General features: G+C 44.1%; 2 protein-coding genes across 3 annotated transcripts in view; one reads left to right on the top strand and one right to left on the bottom strand.

Annotated features, from left to right (window-relative positions):
• Positions 1 to 7,390, top strand: part of LOC139756207 (probable glutamate receptor) — a 35,647-nt gene extending 28,257 nt beyond the window's left edge. The window contains exons 14-15 of the mRNA XM_071675371.1: positions 1,056 to 1,163; positions 5,196 to 7,390. Of these exons, the coding sequence (XP_071531472.1) occupies positions 1,056 to 1,163; positions 5,196 to 5,423 (336 nt within the window). The 3' untranslated portion in view covers positions 5,424 to 7,390. The remainder of the gene's footprint in view (positions 1 to 1,055; positions 1,164 to 5,195) is intronic.
• Positions 7,391 to 10,360: 2,970 nt separating this feature from the next.
• Positions 10,361 to 20,281, bottom strand: LOC139756206 (uncharacterized). 2 transcript variants are annotated; one of them, XM_071675369.1, is made up of 5 exons: positions 19,902 to 20,281; positions 13,863 to 14,001; positions 13,072 to 13,214; positions 11,949 to 12,087; positions 10,361 to 11,041 (listed from the first exon to the last, which is right to left on the bottom strand). In XM_071675369.1, exons 1-5 carry the CDS (start codon positions 19,936 to 19,938, stop codon positions 10,810 to 10,812), a joined length of 690 nt encoding a protein of 229 aa, XP_071531470.1. In that variant the 5' UTR covers positions 19,939 to 20,281; the 3' UTR covers positions 10,361 to 10,809. The 2 variants fall into 2 exon arrangements, with proteins under 2 accessions (XP_071531470.1, XP_071531471.1); XM_071675370.1 differs by having other exon boundaries at positions 13,863 to 13,998.
• Positions 20,282 to 24,886: the final 4,605 nt, after the last annotated feature.

The raw sequence follows: 24,886 nt of genomic DNA, 5'->3' as shown, positions 1-24,886 counted from the left end.
GGAGAGCAATAGCAGTAAGTGAATTTTAAGTACCCACTCCTGGCTTAGCGCTTCTGGTCAAAGATGCGGAGTGAATCAACCAGCCAGGGAGGTACTGCACAGTGATGTTAGAGCAGTGATTTTTCACCATGTGCAGCGGAGGTTGTCTCCTGCTTGAAGATAACGATGTGAATGGAGACTTAAAACTTACCTAACAAATCAGCTTGAAGATATCGCTGTGAATGGAGACTTAAAACTTACCTAGCAAATCAGCTTGAAGATATCGCTGTGAATGGAGACTTAAAACTTACCTAACAAATCAGCTTGAAGATATCGCTGTGAATGGAGACTTAAAACTTACCTAGCAAATCAGCTTGAAGATATCGCTGTGAATGGAGACTTAAAACTTACCAAACAAATCAGCTTAGCGTGCAACGTGAGAGAGTGGAACGCGCTTATGATAGCATGGTGGCTCGATTTTCCCTTTAAGACGCTGTGTGAACATAGGTTGAGGTTGTGTGGGGGCGAGACAACAGGTTGCTTGTTAAGGCACTCGATCCTCGTTATGAAGATAAGAACGGGGCTAAAAATAATTCAAGCGGTTATTATCTCAGTAATTTAGTTTTTATGGCTGGTTATCATTTATTTTAGTGTAATAGATATGATACACATTATTAATCTCCTGAATGCTTACAACATTTAATAAAACATCAGATTTTCAGTAATTATACTCCTACACAGTAAAGGTAGCTGGATTGATTAACTAAAATACATCTTAGCATAATTCAGGTACACTGTGGATTTGTTCTTAAATTTTGCCGAGTGGTCAGTTTTTTTGTTTTTCTTTTTATATGTTTGAATAAAGATCACGAAATCATTTGCCTTGAAGATGATCAGAACAACAAAGGAGTATGAGATGTCTCGTATCCATCAAAAACTTACTTGCATTTGTTTGTAAAAGATAAGATTAGAACCCATACATGGTAGGGAAGAGATTGCGTAGGACTTGCTGTAGCTGAAGATTCATCACTGCTGCCCCTTGTAATCCACCTCATTTTCCCCGGCTTCTCCTCCAGGCACTAGATTTCCAGGACTTCGGGGGACCGCTGGCCATCCTTTCCGTCGGGTACATCCTGGCTCTGATGTCCGTCTTGGTGGAACGCTTCTGGAAGAACTTTCGGAAGGTGAGGAACTTTGTTGGGTCTGGAAAGTGAGACTGTTCGCCGTGCTGTGTCGCTGCTTGTGTAGGGCTTGTTGTATGGGCGAGTCCTGAGTTATACTGAGGGGTGTTTAGAGGACTCGGTGGATGGTGAGCCTTTGGTTACGTGGGAATCCTTACGGAGGACATAGTAAATAGTGAACCGGTGGTTATATTGCAATGCTTTTGACAATGCTTGCTGGAGTACGAGGCCCTGGGTGATTTTGTGGCGCTGATGAGGAACCTTTTAAGAAGTTCCATCTTTGTTCCTGGAACGCCTCAGGCTCCTTAGCTGGAAATCGGATTTAATGCAGAGGTCGAGCATTGTGGAACACTTGCCGAAGAGCCTGCTAGAAAGTTGGGGCTTTGATAAGTTTAGTGTGTTTTCGATTAGGTTTAGTAATATAATGGTTATAGCATAATAACTCCTTAATCCTTGTATAAGAGGTGCTTAGAGTTTGGTACTAATAAGGTCCAACAGTCTTGGATCAAACATACTTAGAGGCAGGAGAAGTAACCTTATGTATTTGGGTCAGACGTGCTCAGGGCTGTTAATGGTTTTGATTTGCCCGAGTTTCAGAGAACCACAGATTTTAGGTGGATGCGTGAGGCTTGGCATAGCTTAAGGCTAGACGGGTTTAAGACTCTCCACTTCTGTCTCAGGTCCCGCCTCGGGGAATTAGGGGGAGGCATGGAGTGTTCTCATGTAGGTGCGTTGGGTCGATGCTTAATGTCAGCACACCCACAGTGTTAATTGTTGACTGCTGCATGACCCAGACTGAATTAGTTGCATCTGTGTGGGCTGGTATAACTGACTTGGAAAAAAAATTTCCTTTTTATTCATTATATATTCACTGTATAATGACGTATGATATCTTTATATACACCAGAAGCTGCCGAGGTTTCAGTCCGACTGATTGATTAAAACTTGGTTGATGATTTGCATATCTTTCTAACACTATTGAAAGGTAATTTTCTTCTAACGAATATTGCATGAGGCTTTGATGCTTTTGCATGGACGTGAAGTTTTATACCGTATTTCACAATTGGTTTTTAGTCAGTGCATCTCTGATCCGTTCATCATTATTTGCTTGATGTACACATTTCTAAAACATGACTTACAAGATCTACAGAAAAGTGTTAACGTATCATTTTTTTTCGCCACGTCTTTCAGCTGCCAGATGGGCTCTTACACTGGTAATGGAACCAGCACAGTTTTCTTCATTGCAGTGTATCGGAAGAAGTTCCAGTTTTTCTTAACTGAAGAATATTGCTTGGATGATGCGTCGGGAGTACCCAGTCCATCCTATGTTGACACCTTAATCCTTGCGGGCCTGTGCCTTCAGACCTCCATTGCCATCTCTTCTTAGCTCTCTCTCTCTCTCTCTCTCTCTCTCTCTCTCTCTCTCTCTCTCTCTCTCTCTCTCTCTCTCTCTCTCTCTCTCTCTCTCTCTCTCTCTCTCTCTCTCTCTCTCTCTTTTCAGGGACTCATCCTCTCCGAGCATTTTACATGTGATGCTTTTAGTTCAGAAATTGGAACTATTCCCACCCTCAGCCAGTATTTGTTTAGTACTGTTATATATATATATATATATATATATATATATATATATATATATATATATATATATATATATATATATATATTTTGTATGTATGGCAATCGTACATTTCTTAATGAACCACACACACACACACACACACACACACACACACACACACACACACACACACACACACCGCTCTGGGATACGAGTCTGTGTTTCCAAAATGCTTAGAGGACACGAACCTTTTTAACGTCATCCCTTGCAAAAAAAAATTCTCCATTTCCAGTTTAATGCATGGCACATGGTCTTCTTCCTTATTAGAATGGGGCCATTTCCCTCTCATCTCAGCCCCTCTGGTGCCTGCCAGAGCACCTCGCTCACTGCATAGTAATGGCTTGAGCTCCGGCCTGGCATATCTCACTGGGCAACTCGCACAACGTGCCTGACATTCCATGAAAATTTCGTGGAACAGGCGTCCCGCTGATCTTCCAGTTCCAGCACCTGACTCTGCCGTGACGACCCCTCCTGCCGGCTGCTACACACACACACACACACACACACACACACACACACACACACACACACACACACCCTTCCCGTCGCCAGCACTGGGTTTTCTTTGAAGCTGAGTAATGCGCGGCCGGACCTCCGATAGTTGATGCACAAAGAATTCGTTTTTGGCTAGAGGAACATCATTCGCTGTTTCCGAAGTTCCGCCGTTGTATCAAACGCCAGACGGACGTTAACTCTTTGGGTAAACTTTCGAAGCGCGGCGATACGAACGAACCCTTGGGTATGCTGGCGTGACCTTCGACGGATTCGAACTCGTGAATCACAGAGAAGTCTGCGCTTCATACGAGTGAAGTGGGTGCCACGTACGAGTTCGTGTTTGGAAAGGAAACAGGAGTACCAAAAGAGGTAAAGAGAAATCGAAAACTGGAATATGAGAGGTTAATGATTACGTTGATCAAAGAAGAGTATTGCCAGTGGCCAGATCTGGGACCAGCATTCCATGCTGGAGTTACATTACAGATATTGATTCTTGTCTTTGTATGGCTGCACATCTACTCCTCGCGAATGGATGTCAGAGATAAGATGTTTGATCCGTCAGAAGCTGTAAAGTGCCTCTGGCAATAGTGGATCCGCTGATAATTTCAAGACGGGTTACTTTCGCTTCGTCAAAAACTCTTATCATTCAATATTTTTGTCCTATTCAACTCAAGAGGCAAGGTCAGGCCTTCATGAACACTCCTGCTCGTACATGGCTGCAGCTAACGACATTATAAAGTGAGTGGGAGGCGGTAGGTTCTGCCGTTGCACACTTTTGTGGAGAATAGCTGACAGAAGGTTGGTAGACATTGGTCCATCCCGTAGGCTGAGACCAGTGGATGAAAAAAAGGCATTAAACAGTCACAGAATAAAAAGGCATCTCACGAAACCTGCAATGCGCAAACTCAAGAGTTTTGAGAGACAGTTGCGAGCCTACAACACATATACGAACGGTTAAGACACTAGAGACTCGCCTCCACTCACTCATAGCCATGCATTCACACTAACACATGCACACAAGCGCCCAGCAACACATACCACAAATAGACCAGCGTGGTGCCACTAATTAGATGCCTCGGCACCAGTTTTGCTGGTGGCTGGAATTTCACAGATGTGGTTGACTTTGCCGCCTATGTCACCCCTGGCGTTTAATGAAGATAATATGCCTAGGGGGAAAGCAGTAACCTAAATTATTTCAAAAAATTGTGTGAATGTTTGACCTGGCGATCGGCTGTAAAAGCAATGACTTTCCCATGAAAATAAAAGCTTGCAGTATATATATATATATATATATATATATATATATATATATATATATATATATATATATATATATATATATATATATATATCACATGGACCATGAAAACGATATCTTTGGTCTGAGATTTTGTTATACCTAAAGCGCATTGTCCATGGTTACATTTTTATCTATCTCTTCAGACATATAGAGGTTGTCAGCCAGTATTACAGTAGCATATTTCTCTCACTCAAATTGTTACCCAAATATCTTAAATTCATTTACTTGCTGTACTTTAATGCATTGATGTGTATAGTGAGAGATGGGAAGAGTTGATTCGCGAGTCATTGGACTGAATATACACACTGGGTTCTTGTATAACCCTTAGAGTAGACTTAGATATGTAGACAGATAGATGAAGGAGGTTGTATTGTGAGTCGTGTTGTTCTTATGCTAAAGTTGATGGCGTCAGAAGCGACAAGTTTATGATTTCAGACCGAAATATCCGGGAAATCTACCTTCCAGTCTCCTTCTTGGGAATCTAATTCGTTTGCTGTCGTTGCCTCTCGAAGTTTGTCTGTGGGCGCATTTGTCAAGCGCTTCACACATGGACTGAAACTGTTTTGCAAGATTATATTAAAAGGTGAATAGCGGCCATTGATATTCTCTCTCTCCCTTGCAGAAAGAAACATCAGAGAAGAGCAAGATGACCCGAGACAAGAAAGCGGCGGCGAAGAAGACCATCTTGGCCGAATTGACCAGAAGGTACGGGCTTCCCGAGGTGGAACAGAAGGCTGTATCTATTAGAAAAGGCACCGCCTCGGGCAAGGTCAAGAAGGGCAGCTCGGAGAGACGAGAGAAGAAGGAGCACTCAAGACGAGACTCCCGCAAGTGCCCTCACCACCCCTGAAGGTGCGGCGTGTAGTGGTAGTGCATGTCTGGCCTGTGGTGGGCTGGATCGTAGAGGTTTTGGTAGCTTCTCTCAGGGCTCCACTCTGCTGACAGTGGTATACGAGGTGGCACTGTTAATGTATTAGTTCGTTCAGTGACTGCAGGTTTTTTTTTTTTCTCTCTCTCTCTCTCTCTATATTGACCGACCTGGCACAAGCGGAACATGCCACAGTGAAGGGCATTTCAGGTGAAAGAACAAAGTCGCAAGTAGAACATGTCCCATTGAATATATCGCGAGTGAAAGAACTAAAAGATGGAGAACAAAAGAACTTGTAGATTAATCAAGGCTCCACAGGATTTTTTTAAGGCTCGACAATTAAAAGTAGAAGAGTTATAGGAAGAGGGTAAGAGAAAACGGAAGAGAATTCCATAGCTTAGCTGTTCAAGGTAAGGAGGAGGTATCATAACGGTTAGTCCTCGAATAACCAGTCTCCCCGTTGAGAAAGTGTGGGAAGCAGCAGCCAGACGTGTGGCTCAGGTCCAAGTTTTGGTGGCAGGGACACCTGTAGACTGCTCATGAAAGCCATGACCGAAACAATGACCCGCGAAACGGAGACAGGGTAGCAACGTCGTAGTAAACAGCATGGGAGCGTTCGAGAAGGATCATGGTTAAAGTATTAATGAGACGGAAGGACTTTGATTCCAATCCCGCTGATGGAGAGGTGATTTCTGTGGGTATATCTTTACGTGCTCATTGAGTGCACTCGAGATCCCTTGCCGAGACCAGTGTTGACGTAGTAATGGACTGGATGGTTGTTATATCCGGAACAGAAGAGTTACATTAATAATCATACACGTGCCGTGATTACTGAATGAATTCATGAAAAAGTGCATGAGGTTGACAAAGCCATTTTTCTTTTTTTTTTAACACTGGTACCTGGAACTTGTTTATCATGTGTAATGCACCTAAGAGTTGTTGGTCCACATTTTCCGTCGCTCTGTTGTCATCAAAAATTATTTATGAACGGCAGCTGATAATGCATTATTTTCATGTCTGAATTAAATAACCATGATGGCACGTGTCAAAGATAAGTAAATTAAAAATAAGCTTGATACATTTTCTTTAGCGCGGCTTGTGTCAGAATATGCTAGCTAAGACTGCATCCAGGGCGACGCTTCATCTTCTACGTGGGTGAATAGAGTAAATACGGAGTAGAGTAACTGTATGAGAGAAGCACCAGGACGACAAACATGACAAGAGGCAAGTCAGAGTCTTCTGATCCCTGTGATGACCACGTGACTTAATGACCCCAGCGGGATATGTAGTACTGTATGGCCTTTTAGATGTCTGCTGTGCTAGTGAATGTATTGGGTGAACTCGGTTAACCAACTGGTTCAGCAGCATAAGGAAGTTGAAGAACACTAAGAAAGGAAAGTAGTACAGTCAAGTTATTCTAGCGGAGTTGATAAGCCAAACATATTTATAAGGTTATTGTGGTGAGAGAGAGAGAGAGGCAAGGTTTTACGAAGTTTTGTTACACTCCTTTGTTGCTTAAAACTTTTTGTGTGGTGTGGGGTTGAAAATCATTTACGTAGTATAGACAGTAAAGAGTATTGTGTCTGATCAGTACAACCATTTTTACTTGCCCGAAGCAAGGTACAATGATGAACCCTTGGTGTCATGGGTTAGATACAGTAATAGCAAAACTAAAGGTGTAATTTCTTTGGTAACATCTGTAGCCATAAGACTGTAGTTGGAACTGTAACGAGTTTCTTTATGTAATCATATTCATGTAGACTGTAGCTCCTTCTCAAGTATCCTGGTGTCTTTTGCACTTCTCAGTAATCACCTTAAGTAGCCGATGAGTCATGCAAGAACAATAGCGATGCATGTTTTAAGGTAGTATTTTCTGTAGCTTGGACCTGTACGTGGCTAATAATATTTTTAGTGCAACGTATGTGTAATAAAACGTTTGTTATGAACCATCGAAGACAATCCTAATCAATTTTCATTTACCTGTATGGGGCAATATTGATTGTTGTAGCCATGTATTGCTGTACCCATTTGTATTATCAGTTTCGAATGTCTTCTTAAAAAAATATATGGTGGCAGTGTTATCATCACATTGCACTGTAATTACAAACTGTATTTTAGTATTGCTAAGAACGTATGTAAGTTCTTGTTGTTCATAATAACAAAACGGTAATTGTAAGGACGTGTGGTCTTTGTCAGTGACACTAGTGTAATATGGAAGCGCAGTGTATCAAATTAGACGTTGTTCGTTTACTTGATTTGTTTATGAATATTAGGGAAAGGTGGACGATTGCAACAGACTTGCATACACTGCTGTTGTTCAGCGCTGCAGCTGTGACCCAAATTTCTGGCAGGCGTGACCACCATACATCTTATTGATAACGCAGGAGGAATGAATTTCTCGTACTGACTTACACTGCATTCCTGTGGTAGTCGTTGCTTCTGTTAATTTGGGTCACCCCTCTTAACATTCACGTATGGTTGTTGTTATTGCGTGCAACGATGTCTTGGTAGTCCACAAACTTGAATCAGAATATGATTACCACTTTACACACACACATACACACACACACATTAGGTAGGAATAATGGGGAGACTCGTTCAGTGGATAAAAGATCGCTTCAGTGGAAGGGAACAAAGGACGCATGTTGGGGGGACGGGAACTCCTCCAGTGGCTAAAATTTCATTTCAGTGGAATGGAACGAAGGACGCAGGTCAGAGGATCCTTCCCCGGATGTTGACTACCGTTCAAGAAATTGTCGAGTAATCTTCGGTTGGTTTCCTGGGAATCTCTTCTTTGCCGGGAAATAGAGCGGAAGAGAAATGGGGGAACAGCGAGTGAAACGGTGTATGCGAGGGAGGCATGTGAGGACAGGTGGTAAGCTGGGACTCTTTTTTTTTTTTTTGCTTTGGCCACCCTCTTGATGGGAGTTCCCAAAGGGAACGGGCGTTGGAGACAAAGACAGAATGGAAAGCTCTCGCTGGCTTAGAAGATGGGTGATCATGGTCGTGTCGCGCAGCACAGATGACGACGTGAGGGAATTGCTCAGGATGATCCTCTCTCTCCATCAGGTTACGATTGGTTCACTCCAGCTGTTACAACGGGTTCAGGAAAAATAGCCAGAGTTTGGACTGATGTAAAGAGCAGAGTCATGTGTCATGATGGTACGGGGCATGACTTCCGGCACGTGGCTGGTCGCAGAAAGTTCGGGGCTGCCTTGCGGCTCTTGCAAGCAGGTCTCTTGGCTAATTACATGAAGTTAACAAAGGCAAGGTTCGGGAAGTTGGCCGAGGGAACGTATCCTGCTTGCGGAAGTTATCTGGGGTCAAACCACTCAGCTTACCTCGGTAGTCAAGCGGTGTGTGTGTGTGTATATAGCTTTCCAGTAGGAGTTAACTCAGGTGTTAATCTTACTACTGGAAGTTAGGTGGGATGTATAGATTTCTGAAGGAAGTTAGATGGGATGTATAGCTTTCTGAAGGAAGTTACCCAGGTGTTGTAACATAGCACTGGAAGTTGACTTGGATACATAGCTTTCTGAAATAAAATAAGTTAGGGTTCGTAGTTTGCTGCAGGAAGTTAGCTGGAATACATAGCTGTGAAACTATAACTGACACGTTCCTTTCTCATGATTTGATGGACATCATTGTAAGAAATGAAATTGAATGATAATGACTACTACAACATCAGTACACTTTTCTTATTGTCATGCTGAAGTTTAAAAAGGTTGTATGTTGCAAGTAGGGCATGATTAAGAGCCAGGGCCCCACGAGGGTAAGACTCTCTCCCTATAAAGAATTCGTAAAAACACACACACACACACACAAACGTGCTTGTGTGTGTCTTTCGTCATAGTTTTAAGTCGCATACACGAAATTCTGCATGATACGAAGTCTGGGCGTGTTAAGTATCCCATTCCTGCTTGATCTGTTTGATCTCAGTGCAGTTTGTTCCACGAGTGAAGCCGAAACCGCAGGTGATGTGCTCCAAAGCCCCTAGCTGGAGAGTTTCAAGTGGCACAAACCAGAAGGAGTAATCAGGTTTAAATATTACTGCCTGAGATGTGCCCGCTCGGGTTTTGCCCTCGTATATTTCTCTCTTTCCCACTGCCTCATGAAACGCATTGTTCTCACAGGTTCTCTCTCTCTCTCTCTCTCTCTCTCTCTCTCTCTCTCTCTCTCTCTCTCTCTCTCTCTCTCTCTCTCTCTCTCTCTCTCTCTCGTCTTTTATACGTATGACACCTCATTACCGCACACTGCACACCTTGATACTTCTATCCCTCGTAGTAGAAAGGATGTGGTCTATAGATACACTTGCCATTTGATTTACATGACTGAGTCCTTCAATAGTTAGGTTTTGACAGCTGTGTGTGGCGTATAGTATTTTCTGGCTCACAGGATCGTGTGATTTGAGTGTTTTATTTGGTTTACGGTATTATGTGGTTTGGCAGTGTTTTCTGGTTCATGGACTGTGATGCTGACGGTAATGTGTGGTTTGACAGTATTTTGTGGTGCATAGCATTGTGCAGTGTATGGTGTTGTGTGGCTTGTATTTCTGTGTCTTATTCGGCCTTATCGTGTAACAAGAGGTGTTGTGCGAGCGGCAGTTGTAGGAAGTTTTATATTGTCGTATACGGTTAACTGTACTCCACACTGACTCTAGTCCTCAGTACTAGGTGACTCAGTGTCTCTTTCCAGTTTGGTCACTCCTGGATTGCCGATGTGATTTTGATCAGGTGGAGGGCTAGCCCGACGATCTACGGTGATGCACAGAGGGCTGGCCCGCCGCTCCGCCTGGATTGGCTTTGTCTTCACAGTCTTTTGTTTGTGCTCGAGAGACTGTTGTGGTCACGTCTTCCTTCATTCAGTGACACGAGGAGGAGGGAGGTTTAATAGACTGCCTCATTAGTGTTTATATTTTTGTTACATCAATTTATATATTATTCTAAAAAGACATATATGTATGTAAGATTACTCCACCTTTGTTGTCGTTTCATTGTTTTTTTTTTCCTATCACGTCATTATGCGGAATGTCGCGTTGATTCGTTGGTGCCATGGTAACTTCTGCACTGAAGCGACTGGGTACGATCAGAGATGCTACAGTTTTCGGAGTGTTTTAGTAACTGAGTTCCAATCCGTCTGTTTTTTGTTTTTTTTTCTATCACGTTTTTCACTTCCTTACGCGCGCAAGACATGGCAGACAGTCGAAAGACATCAAAGCGTTAACAGTACAGGGTCAATTACACACATGAATGATATGGTTAGAAAGTTTACACCCGCTGAGGTTCGTGGTGGCTTACAGACCTCGGCTTTTGCTGGAAGCGGACGTCCTCGTCGAACGTCTCGTGGTCAGCTGGCGATGCGTGATGGCTCAGGTCGGAGGCTGGTGAAGGAGCAGTATGGTCGTGGCCAACAGGAAGGTCAGGGAGCTCGCGTCTGTGGCGGCCGCCCCGCACGTCTTGATGTTCACGTTGCGACACTTCTCCTCCTGCACGTCGTTGTACGACAGCGTCGCCGTTACCTTCTTGACGAACAAGGCCGCGTGCTTCTCACACCGGAGGTAGCTGGCGCTGTACACGCAGGACAGCAGTACCTCGCGGAAACTGTTGCGGGAAGAGTGAGAGAAGTTACTGTCAGTCGAGAAGAAACCAGCCTGCAAGGAGACATAGGGGCGAGGTGTGACGGTGACAGGCAAGTAGCCCGTTACTGAAACTGCGAAGGTTTGTACGGTACAGGGAAGTTCCCCATGGTAGCTGAGGTGTGAGGGAAAGTGACCAGAGAGGGAGGAGAACATCCTCTCACGGAATCTCTGGTGAGCTTAATTACCCTGGCAGGAAGTAAATCCTCTGTGGAGGCTGATGGGGGTTACTAGATCTCCCAACTCCAACTGGAGTGGAGAGGTGTTACTTGAGGGCACCTTCCCCTACCCCTGCTGTGGAGGAGAGGGTGTTACTGGGACAGCCTCTCTCTCTCTCTCTCTCTCTCTCTCTCTCTCTCTCTCTCTCTCTCTCTCTCTCTCTCTCTCTCTCACACACACACACACACACATACCAACTGAGGAGGAGAGAGAAGGTGCGAGTGTTCTTGTCCTACGAGAAAAGGTGTTGATATACGTTTATTGGGCGAGAGAAGCTGCGTTTCTTGCTAGACATAATAAAGGGTATCTCTTGTGCCGTCCAGAAAAAGTGTGGCAGGCATCAGTAACTAATAGAAGAGAGATTACAGTCTCTCATTAACGTTGTGTCAGCCTCAAGCTATGCTTGAATTTAAAAGGCCTTCACGTACGTAAGTATTATACATGGTGAGAAACTCACTGAAATATGTGGTAAATCTTAAAGTAGGTGACAGATTATTGTAGTTGCGTTAACGTTTGAGTTGGTAGTAAGAAGGTACATTGTATATCATGGTACTCACATTTCAAGCATTGAATTTGACCTTTTAAAAGTCCAGAGTATAGTACCTTGGTCCTTTGGAAATAGAGTTTAGTTGTACAGATGGTAGATGACGTACCAGCAGATGTTGTGGTCTCTTGTGGTCTGGGAGATGTTGAGGTGTTTGTGCTGGAGGCGCACCAGGCTCTTGAAGTGGTACAGGCACCGCTCCCAGTCGTCGCTCACGTCCCTCAGGCACGGACCGTAGGACAAGTACTCTGTCGGGCAGGAGGGGCGTCAGTGGCTGGGAGGTGATGGGAGGCTGATGGTGATGGGAGGGTAGTGTAGTTGGAGTTGTGATGATGGGAAGCTTTGGTAACTTTTCCTGTTTGAGCCATGGAAGATATGTTACCTAAGGTGCCTGTTACACCCAGTGGTTGATGCCTGACCCGCCTGTAGAGAGTTATGTATTATTGTTAGATGTGTGGAATCTCCAGAGAGTGTTGGCTCCGTCGTATGTCACGTGTCTGGAAGGTGAAGGTTTTGGCGCCTTATCCTTGGAACATGTGTGGGTTTTAACACATCATCTGGACTTTATGCCTAGCTTGCAGATTGTAAGAGTTGATACCTTAGCTTTGAAAAGCAATAGCTACCTTGGTTCTATAACCTCCTAGATCAGACAGGAAACTGGTACATTGACAAGGAACGTCAATGAACACCTCAAATTAATTACGATAACGGAGTAACCTGGAACTTCATACGATAAGGTTTTCGGTAATTCAGTCACCTGGAGTAACAGGTGATATGTTCCTTCGGTCGACAAAGATAGCCAGAATGGCATTTACTCTAGTCGTCTTGGATACAATGTACCGAGCGGGTACCTCACCGGTATGGAATATTGAGTAGGTGTGTGGGTATACCCAAGCTAACAACAACAGCATAATTAGCTGTCACTTCCAGTCAGATCATCAGTGTACGAGGGCGCTTCAGCCACCTGCAACAACAAGGTAACCCAGCTTCATATTCACAAGAAAACCCAAGGTAACTGGTTACTTCGGTCAACTAGAGGAATAGAATGACAGGGTACTTTACCAACCTGAATAGGACAAGTGTTTACCTACGTAGATAACAGTGTGTTACTTAACATCTAAACATGACAGAAGTCTGGATCTTGAGTAACCCAGAGAGGACAGAAGTCTGGAACAAGAGATAGCGAGACAGGTCCGATAAGTCTCATGAAGGAGGAGGAGGAGGAGGCTCACCTCTCTGGAAGACGGGGTCATCGCACAGGAAAGCCAGGAATGACCTGGCGCCCCGCAAGTTCTGGTTCAGGTCTTCCCGCTCTTCCGAGGTGAGGCAGCTGGACGTGTAGCGGTCGACGCACTTCATCCCACCTTTGAACGCCCTGCAGACGAGGAAATGTGTTAGACCCAACAGCATCAGCAGGCAGAGTTTCCTCACTGCCCCACCGTGTGTCACGCGTGGGGCCTGTGTTTGGACGCACCTTACATATCTTTTGACTGCAGTGAATTTACTGTGTTTAGATACCAGTCGGTACATTTAGTACCCAGTGGAGTCGTCCAGGTCTCAGAGGGCGTCAGGAGAACGACCCCGTTGTGTGTCTGTGAGCAGGTCCAGTGTTGCCAAAGCAAATTGGGAGCGTCATTCATTACTGACGTAATTTTCTTTTACATTTACGAGGGTTCGGAACATTACCTTTTACGACCGTGAAATTTTTCAGCCAGACTTAACTCGTCTGGAGTTCGGTCTTGGTTGGAATATTTGGATGAATATTGTTTACTAAAAGACTCAAAAGGACACAGATTTGGTTGGTTGAGATGTGGATTTAATTTGCTTATTAGTATTATTTATCAATACTAGTGGAGGGTTGAGTAACCTGCATCCCTGTTTTAGCAAAAGCAGGGGTGAGTTACCATCCAGTATATGTTGAACAAAGTTATCCTCACATGTTGGGGTGAGTTACCTGCACATGTAGGGGTGAGTTACCTGCACGTGTTGGGGTGAGTTACCTGCACATGTTGGGGTGAGTTACCTGCACATGTTGGAGAGCTCAGGCATGGTGTGTGGGAGGCCGACCTTGGGCATGTAGGGAGCCACACCCAGCAGACATTGGTCCAGCTCAGACTTCTTGGTCTTGCACTTCTCCCCGTTGCAGGACCCTACCCACACTGCTGGTGATTATTAAAGATTATTATTATTATCATTATAGATATTATTATTATCATTATTATGTAAGCTTCGAGACTGTGGTGTTTACGAAAGTAGGGTAAGGCGGGGGTGGGAAGGTCTCTTGAGACGCTGTAAACCTTTCCGTTCACAAAAGCGCCCATCCTTGGAACATATTCGCCTCCTCCGCCGAGACTCGAACCGACACAATCGAGAGCAGAGGTATTCGGCATGGTCCTTACCGGGTGTGATAACTGGTCACTTGTCAAACGTTGTGTAGGTTGTATAGGCCTGAGGGAGAGGAGGACTGGTATGGGGTATCCTAGTAAAGGAATGCAACACATGTGGACTAATTCCCTCACCGAGCTACAGGGCATCAGATGGGCTTACAAATGACAGTAGGTCCTGCGAGAGGTGTTGATAGCCATCTTGTATACGGGTCTGGGGAACATCTTCCAGTAATCCTCAGCACATGATGTCTTATTTACATGTAGCTAACAACCTCGGGAAAATTTTAAACGACCCCCCCACTTTTTTTTCCTATTCATTATACTTTGCATGTCATTACCCTCACCAGCTTTGAAGTCCTGCTGATGTTCCCGGGAAAGAAGTTGACCTCGTCATTATTTCCACCATTACAGGATAGTACACTCTTCCCTCCGCCGTCCCCTGCATCTCCGTCCCTCGTCGTCTCAAAATGTCGCCACGCGCGCAGCTCCGCTTTTAATAAGTCACCTGTCCTTTGATGTGCGTAAAGATGACTGGAACCTGTTCACGGAAATTAGCTTTTGATGCGCACATCACACAGCCTGTCGGGAGCGTGGCACACGTGGCACTGTCACGACGACGCATTGGTCGTTACCTGAGTCGTTACGTTACCTTCCAGTCACTTGTTGTTTTGGAATAAGAGGGAATTACCCTTGAGCACGCCGTTACAACCCCCTTGGGTTTTTATAATGGCCCAGACTTTGACCTAACCCTCACGAATCAGGTCAAAGGCCAGTCCTTATCAAATGATCATACCATCTAGTTTAGGAGTTCTGTTGATGAAGGTATTTGCTACTAATATATATATATATACATATATATATATATATATATATATATATATATATATATATATATATATGTAATTATTTATTTTTGTCATTGTACTATGCAAGAGGAAGTTTTACACCCGTCAGGCCCCGTCGTTTGAAAATTCTCTTCTGACGTACTTCTTGAATCTATGTGAATTTATGTGTGATGTCTACATTAACCATGTCATCTGCCATGCTGTTCTGTTCGTCATATAGAAGTACAGTCGGTCTGTTTGTATACTTCATAGCTGTAACTCGTTTGTGTGTGTGATGCAATTTGGATATTTCCTCTTATTAACAATTTAACAATGGCTGTAAGATCTATATTTTGCGCTTCTTGATTTGGAATTTTTATTGCGCGTGTTGTGGAGTGACTGTGGTAATGCACCGGAACTTACAACATAATTGTCCCTTGGGTTTCGTGTTTGCTGAGGCAGGGTTAGTTCATCCTGAAACTTTCTTAACCAGAGAAAATGTTACAGGAGCTGTTACAGGGGTGCCTGATGAAGAATGGCGAACCTACTTCTCTTGATCAGAAAGTTTCTGTGTATTTCGTTTCTTCGTTATTCTGAGACTGTCACTGTCGGCTGAAGAATTCCTGTTTTGAATCCAAAGTTTCCTTGTCATTTGAGTCATTTTGATAAAGATTTTTTGTTTATTAAGTCATCATTATATAGTTCATGTTAGTACTTCGAAGCCTCGAAAGAATGGAGATATATAGCTTGGCAGATACTTGATACATCACTCGCTTTGTAAGGCATTCACATTTCTCAACTCTGTACTTAAACTACAACGACAGTGGAAAGTTATGTGTAAGGCTTGTTCACTGCCGTACCCAGGGTAAGGTCTATATTTGGAGTATTTTGCTCCCTGATTCCCCGAGATATTTTCTCGTCAGTATCACACGGTTGTACCTGGTATTGGGACAGGAACGGCACTGGTAAACACCACCTATGGCTTCATCAGGAGACGCACAGGAAGCCTGGGGTACGGTGCAGTAACTTAATCTCACACTGCCCCAACATGGTTGTGGGTGGAGCAGCGATACAAAGAACAGGAGACGAAAGTGTATGTTCCTAAGACCCCCCAAGTCAGGAGCAACTCGTCTTCATCTTTCACCTCTTGGTTCCCATGTGGATATTCCGTTCCTGTTTTGTGAACCTCTCGTCTGTGTACCCTCCCCGGGACGGTCCGCCGTGGACTTGCGTGCAAACCCTTAACCTTGATGGGGACTCGGATCTCACGGATGGAAGTGGAAATGGAAAGGATGAAGAAACCTCTTGACGCGTACCTTGCGATGGTGTCGGATATCTTCTGACCCACAGCTCGAGCCAAGATCGAACTGCCAGTATATGATGTCGGAACATTTTCATATACGGAGGTACAATTCCACCCAGAAGGAAAGCGCTGCAGTGTAAAAGAGAACGATGTGATAGTGAGCATCGTAGGTTGCGAGTGCCGGGAGAGGTGAACCTGATACCGCAGTGATGGAATATATACCTAGGGAGAAGCACTTAAGTCTGGAAGGATCGCCTTGAGTATGTTCATGTTCTTGACTTTTTTTCCGACATCTTGAGGCACTAAGCATTACATGGTTAGCTGTTTGGAGCGAATGTGTCGTTATACTGTGGTATTTTCCAGTATTGAAACTTTTTGAATCGGGAATATATCGCTGGTAGATGTTGCCAAAATCTAATATTAGTCGCCGGGTTTTGATATTGATTTATATCATAACCAACAAGACTCTATACAAATAATTTTCATTGACTATTTGCATGAAGTGTACAGACTAAAGACACTTTTGACAACCATATTTTTATGGATAATTACAAGCACTTTATGTAGAATTCACTTCTTGTCTTTCGTGGAGGTGTTTGTGTGTGTGTGTGTGTGTGTGTGTGTGTGTGTGTGTGTGTGTGAATGTGGCCCTACTCGTGTGGAGACCTCCATCATCCGAGCATCCATCCAAGCCTTTGTGGACCTGCGATTTACCTCGAGGATTTTCAGTGCCGCTGGAGCGAGTCGGTTGATAGGCCAACGGAGGAGCTTTGGCGCGAAGACGATGGCAGGGGGAGCCGCGCATACGTGTCATATCTACGCTCTAGGCGACTGATGCGAGATGTTTCATCATGGTTCTAATGCTTCAGTGAAGTTTAAAAGAGATGTGCTCCGTCATCCGTGCATTTGTGGAAGCCACTCATCCCCTGTGGGGGGCTTTGATTTCTCTGGGAGATCAAAGGCGACGCGATTCAAACACACTTACGTCACCAGTTCCCACGGAAGACCGCGTGCTTATCATCTTCGTCAAACAGGGTCTGATATTACTTTATGCTGTAATCTGTAACGTCATAAACTAAACACACTGGATGATCCGGCAGAAATAGAGAACCGCATCTTTTCGTTAGTTTCAGCGAAGTATGAAGACCTGCCGACGTGCGTTATCAACGTTGCCTGACCGGAAACACGCGTTATTTAGCTGGGATCCATACTGTCGTTACGTTCAAGGCGATGATGGCCTGAGAGGTACTGCCAGGAGAAAGGGTGCCTCCCTCACACTCTCGTGGTAACACTTCCACACAGACGCCACTCTGAGTTCTGTCATAAAGTAGGTGTCAGTGTTAATGGTAGAGAGTGTGTGTGTGTGTGTGTGTGTGTGTGTGTGTGTGTGTGTGTGTGTGTGTGTGTTTAGTTGTGAATTATATGAATACTGGGTACTAACCTCGTTGCTTGATGAGGACGCTACAGATACAGGAGTGTGATCATTCATCAACCCCCCAAAAAGGATTTGGAACGATGATTATAATCGTTTAATGTCTTCGTGCTTTCAAGGCAAGAATGTTACTGTCACCTGCAGCCGACTGCTGAATAGTGAACGTCTTACCAAGACACCATGCTGCATGACGTGCTCGCCGCCTGACACCGCAAGACTGCGATGGCCTTTCTGACACATTGTCCTGTGTGGCAGAATCCTTCAAGACAGTCCTGAGCTCGACGCTGATCGGTTTCCGACACCACAACCCTCCACAGTGATTCCATGACACCGTCTTAACTTGCCGGTATAAATCGTTCTCCGACACACGGCGCTCCTGCGTCGTGATCATTCTCCACCAACAGTTCGAAGCGCCTGATACCCATCACCGACCAGCATGCCCTGCTCGGTGAAGGGGACCACTCGCTCAAATCACATGAGGTCGATGGAGACCATTTAATATGAAGTGACGCGTCATGGCGTTATTGTTTTTACACGGGAATGCGATGCCTCCTGACGGCGATCGTGAAGTTGACGGGCAACTTCTCACTGACAGCACCACTACCGTGCCTGACGGAATCATCTGTCGACTTGATGTGCTGCATGACAGTGTGATCTGTCAGTGACACCATGCGTTCGCATGACAGTGATCATTCACTGGCACGCCACACTACGTGATACTGATTACTCACATGACACACTCGACACTGCACGACAGTGGTAGATAAGCAAGCGTCTACCACCAACATACTTCTGGGCATGGATTACTCAGCCCAACCACTCTACGCAACATATATATCGTTCATTGACGCAATACGCATCGTGACTCAGCGCTCGCTAAAACTACACTGCTTAACAACCATCACGACAATGATCGTTACCTGACACATCCAGCTGGTGCGTGACAGTGATGCTCCAGTAACTCGTTACACTGCGTGACGGTGAACACTGACTGCCAGGCAATACTCTAAGGTTGATCGTTCAGTGACGTGCAACACTGACTGAGACGTTTCTTGACACATCAGGTTTTGGTGCATTGACCCGTTCACAGACACGACCAAATGTCGAGACTGATCAGTCGTTCACTGACAACCACACTGCTTGTGACAATGATCCTTAAACGACTCGCCTATCGTAGAGCGCCCCTCCAGGGATACTGCGATTAAAGCGGACGTATATAGATACGGCAACTGGAACTTATTGAAATCGAATGTGTGGTTCGTTCACGCCCACACTGGGACGTAGTGCTTGACGTCACTCGCAGGGGACAATCAGTGAGGCAAGGGCTTCTTCCTTAATGAATCCGTTTTTGTTCCTTAATGTCAGGGTTATGGAGTTTTGACGTGATCGGACTGATTCAGATAGACGAGAGGTGGAAATTATTGGACAGTTTTCCTCCCCTCCAGTTACTACTTTTCCAAAAGAAGGAACAGAGAAGGGGGCCAAGTGGGGGTATTCCCTCTAAGGCTCAGCCCTCTTTTCTTAATACTACCTCGCTAACAAGGGAAATGGCAAATGTGTATGAAAAAAGCAGTGTATATATATATATATATATATATATATATATATATATATATATATATATATATATATATATATATATATATATATATCACACAAGCTCTTTTTTTTCTTTTTCTTTTTTACACCTTTATTTAACGTGTGTTTTTTGAAGTGCATTTAATGCCTCCCGGTACACTCATCCACTTCCATTGTGCTAGAAAGTGAGTGAAAGGCTTCCATGACAATGCACGCACGCGATTATTTTTCATTTCTTCTTTCGCGAACAGACCTTCATGGGAGACTATATTTATTTACCCCGCCTTACCCCCACTCCCACACAACATTTCCCTCGCATAGAACTATCACATATATGACGGTCCTCCGCGTGGTTGTATGCTGTGCATTATTTTTATGACATTAACCAGATTAAAGACTTGGAATCGTTGTAGAGTAATATGCGAGAATTATACAAAGGCTTGATAAGAGAGTTTTAAGTATAATCACTTTTAAATCGTTTGACCTCGTCAGAATCATATACGTCAGACTGCGACTAAATTCTCAAGAAACCACTCACCGAAGATGTACCAAATTAGTGTGTGGATGACCTGCATTGTTATCTCGTCTTGTGGCTGGGAGGATGAGTGATGTGATACATCAAGGGTTTAGGCTGAGCGTCCCGTCCGAGATGATCAATGGACGCTTATCAGTAGTAATGGTATCAACGCCGTCTGATGCACGTTACTCGATGGTTCCTTTCACACTTTGGGCAAAAAGTCTTGTCAGTAAATTTGCTAGTATGGCAACAGCCTACATGGTGAGGTTGACAGTTTTCTCCTGATACATAAAATCATAAAACTTTTATGAAGTAAAGTTTTTTTTTTTAGGAAGATTGGTGTGGAAGTTCCTGCAAGTCTCGGGTGTCGTGCCACCAGTGTTCACTAACTCACGGCTCGGGCGTCGAGGGGCAGACTGAGTCAGTTGCTTCCAGGATGCTCTTATAATCTCGCTAACCCCCGGCGCCCTTGGGTTGCCAGTTTGTCCCTATGCAAGACTGAAGACGCGAATTTTCCTCTTGCGAAGAGACATGTTCTGCCATGAAATTAAACCCACAATAGATCTTTATTTACTTGTTGGTTTTGGGCACCAAACTGCAAGTCTCATCTTCACAGATTAGGTTAGTTAATGTTTGGGTACGCAGCCCCGCTCTCCTCCCGCAATAACGAATCGTAAAAGAGATGCCAGCAATATCACATTATTGATTGGCCTCATTAGGACCCTGAACCTTAATCATTAGTGTTCCCAGCCGCCTCACATCTCGAGAAAAGTTTAACCAACAACATACAGTAGATCTCGGGAGACCCTCTATTGTCGTCCCCCGTTTGTTACTCCGTCGTGCGCAGTAATGTCAAGCTCAAAGGTTTCAGGTCACGCTTCGTCGTGTGTTGCATTTCTCAAACTGTTGCTTGGCTTTCATCTTCTTCCCCCCTGACACGGAGGCGCCTTCGTCCACGTCCTCAACTGCTGAGGCAACTTTGATATATTTGTCAGCCTTTGATTTTTGATATTTCTTGTAATGCAAGATTAGGGTGTCCTAACGTTTTGCTATCTCTTGCAGTGCAAGATTTGGATGCCCTACCCTTTTTGATATCCCTTGTAATGCAAGATTAGGGTGCCCTACCTTTTTAATATCTCTTGCAGTACAAGATTAGGGTGACTTACCTTTTTCGATATCTCTTGTAATGCAAGATTACGGTGCCCCATCTTTTTGATATCTTGCAATATAAGATTACGGTGCATTAGGTTTGTGTTTATCATTTCTTGTGGTGCGAGATAAGAGTGTCCTCTTATGTCTTTGGGATTATATTTACTCTCTATAAATCCTTGTTCACCATCTTATATGTCGAGTTCGTAAAGACATCTTTTTGGCCTTGATGGTTTTAGTAAGCTAGTCTCGCCGTCCGTCCGGCCGACGTGATCACAGTCTAGGATTGTTTGGTATGAGGCAGCAGGACGTATCAGGCTCCGCCTGGTTTTCTTTTATCTTCAAAGAGTGATCGTAATAATAGTTAACATATGCACACTTTATATATATATATATATATATATATATATATATATATATATATATATATATATATATATATATATATATATATATATATATATATATATATAATTCCTATGAGTCCACGGGGAAATGAAACACGATAAGTTCCCAAGTGCACTTTCGCGTAATAATCGCATCATCAGGGCAGATACAAGAAAGAAATCTAAGTGACTTGTTTGGTAAACAAGTCACTTGCTTACCAAATGACGTCCTAGCTACGTCTCTGCGTTATATATCAGCTGACTTATATTTTTTCTTGTATCTCCTCTGATGATGTGATTATTACACGAAAGTGCACTTGGGAACTTATCGTGTTTCATATCCCCTTGGACTCATAGGAATATCCTAGAACATGCGCAAAATTGTGATTGTTTCCAATATATATATATATATATATATATATATATATATATATATATATATATATATATATATATATATATATATATATATATACATATATATATATATATATAATCTAGTGGACTCTGTACCCATCTGTTGACCGTAAAAGTCCCCAAACTCTACATGCTGCTGTGAGAGAGGGTATAAGTCATCTTGTCATTATCCGTCACGGGAATGTACTCGGGTAATGGTGAAGTAAATAGGGCGGCATCATCCTCCAGCGTCCGACGGAGGTAATTTTCGACTGAAGATTCCCCCCAGGAGGCGTCCTAACGATGATGTTCCTCGTAATCTCGGGCGTCGTGCGTCGAGTCTTCCACTAGGCTGACGTGTGTACGTCTTAACTTCTGGAGGGAAATGGGATTATTTTTTCCCCCTTGTTTTTTTTCCGGAAAAATAACCTATGACTTTCAGATTAATAAAGGTGAGAAAGTAAATTTCCTAAGGGAGTGAAGATTTTTTTTTTTTTTCTGAATAAGGTTCCAGGTAACTGTATACACCTTGCAACGTGGTGATACATATCATATATTGTTAAGGTATAGAGTGAAATCCTTTCTTTATCTCCCTCTTTATTTGAGTTATTCCTCCTCACTTTAGGCCTGGCCTCGATCAAGGCCTTCGCTCGTGGTTGAAGCCTTCGTCGTTAAAGATATATTCGTGTGGTCTGAAAGGTTTCATATCGAATGTTTTCGAAATACAGTGCTCAAAAAGATGTTATCTTGATGCGAGTTTTATCGGGCGGTGGGGCGCCCCGATCTTGCAGATGTCCCTTTTTTTTATGCACAAGAGATATCACTTTTACGTGTGGATGCCCCTGTTATTTTCTTTTTCCTTTTGTAAACACTTAACGTGTTTTTAAGTTATCTTTACATATTCCACGTGAATTTGATTTCCTTTATGTTTACGTGTCAGGCTTCTGTTACAAGACAGATACTTGTCCAGGTCAGACCGTGAACATAAGAAGGGCGAAAGAAATAGCTATAAAAGAAGAAGAGGAGTTTAAAAATCTTTGAAGTGTTATACGGGAATAGGAAACGTAGTTGTCTGGAGAGACCTGATAAGGTGAAGCGTTCCAGAGCTGAGAGGTGTTGGATTAAGCAATACTTCTTTACCTCGACTCTGTATCCCCGAGTTTCCGACGGCCATATATTAACTGTACGACGAAGTCGTCCACTGGAGACTGTGTGTGGCTTAGCTCATGGCAGGGACACACAGGCAGCCAGGTGTCAGGTACAGACACCCGTACACACCAGTAATAGAGAATCTCGCAAACCAGTATGGGTAAAGGGGATCGAGTTTCGAAACCTGGCTCGCGGAAAGTCGTCTCTGTCTCGAGGTCTCTGTAAGTAGAGCTGCCCTAATTGTGACACCTTGCCATGAAAGTCAACTCTGTCGAAAAAAGTTCTTAAAGCTAGAGCCGCCCGAGTTGTGACACCAGATCCCCACATATGAACGATGGGAGGGTAACTCTTCTCAGTCATCTCAGGCACATGTCAAGGCACCGAGATTTCTACAGGCAGCTTCGGCCATACGGTTCTAACGTGGGTAGTAGTCCAAAGGGGAAGGTTACACGTTACTGTGATTCCAGGTACGCTGACGTCGTCCAGCAAAGACATGCAAGAAGAGAGGGTGTGTATCAGGTGTACCCGAGAGAGAGAGAGAGAGAGAGAGAGAGAGAGAGAGAGAGAGAGAGAGAGAGAGAGAGAGACAGACAGACAGACAGACAGACAGAGAGAGAAGACCACCCCATACCGTCTCTAAACCCCTGGAACCTCCATCGTGGTCCGGAACGGAACTATTATTATCCCTGGGATTGGATGCGTCTCACGCGTGGCACCCGGCAATCCCTGGACATACAAGGCATCTGTATTTCAATACCAGCACGAGTCAGGGACGCGTCGCACTGTGAGTCGGAGAACGCGTTGCACTGTGAGTCAGAGAACGCGTCGCACTGTGAGTCAGAGAACGCGTCGCACTGTGAGTCAGAGAACGCGTCGCACTGTGAGTCAGGGGACGAGTCTTAATGTGAGTCAGGGAATGCCTCATACCCCTGCTGTTCCTCATTCTCATATCTGACGTTAGCGCGAACACGAGCCACAGTTTCATATCATCCTCTTCAGATAATACAAGAATAAGTGTGGAGTCGCCTCATCAGAAGACGATGATGATGATGCGGAAAGGCTACAAAATGATTAAGTTTCAACTAAATCAACACAGAACATCGGACAATCGCCGTTGAATAATATGAGGCCAGACCTAAGTGTAATGATGTGTAACGACCTAACCATCAGCAAACACGACAAAACAACGGTTTGCCTCATGCAGAAGGATGGCAGGCGTGGGACCTTCCGCACAAGAGAAGAAACGCCACCGTTGACATTTGTTAAAAGCTCTGTTTCTCTCACGAATTGAATAGTGTTGCGTCGTAACACCATCCTGCAAGGCGGGCGAAATTGGGGGACTAGAAAATGTTCAGAGATCTTCCACAGCCCATATTAATGTGGTAAAGGACCTAAATTCCAGGGAACGGCTGACATCTCTGAGGCTCCATGTCCTCCCCGCAGTGCAGACGAGAGAGGTATATCATCATCTGTACCTGGAAAATCCTAGAAGGTATGGTTTCCAACTCTAACATTCGGAAATAGCATCCTTTTGACATGCCAGACATGGATGGCTTTGTAACATACCACCACTGAAGCCCAGGTATGTACCAGGTATACTGGGAGTCGGAACTCGTCATGCTGTGTGTACCTTATACTTACGCTAACAAGCTGGTCACAGCCATATTAAAAAGACATAACACCACATCTCGTACCTGGAATGACCCTGTTCTGTATAGACGATGGAGACTGGAACTCGCATGATGGAAATATTCGATAGATATGAATGCTCAGGCAAGCGTCCATGTTCCAGTTATGGATTTCGATGTAAGTTTAATCTGTTCTTTAGAAAATTCGTCCTCAGAGAATGGACGCTGTCTAATAAGACATTGGAAGCAGTCTTCATTTCTGTGACACTTACAGAATGGTGTGTGTGTGTTTGTGTGT

The sequence above is a fragment of the Panulirus ornatus genome, chromosome 21, assembly GCF_036320965.1.
Source record: "Panulirus ornatus isolate Po-2019 chromosome 21, ASM3632096v1, whole genome shotgun sequence".
In the NCBI taxonomy this organism is placed as follows: Eukaryota; Metazoa; Arthropoda; class Malacostraca; order Decapoda; family Palinuridae; genus Panulirus; species Panulirus ornatus.
The sequence above is the reverse complement of the archived record's forward strand: the minus strand, read 5'-3'. Positions and strand labels throughout refer to the sequence as shown.

Excerpts from the sequence above, each read along its gene's own strand:
- LOC139756206 (XM_071675369.1), bottom strand. The coding sequence starts at position 19,938 with ATGCAGGTCATCCACACACTAATTTGGTACATCTTCG. Across the intron at positions 13,215-13,862 it reads GAGCTCTCCAACATGTGCAG|GGCGTTCAAAGGTGGGATGA; the intron begins GTAACTCACCCC and ends CCTCGTCTGCAG. Across the intron at positions 11,042-11,948 it reads AGAGACCACAACATCTGCTG|TTTCCGCGAGGTACTGCTGT; the intron begins GTACGTCATCTA and ends TTCCCGCAACAG.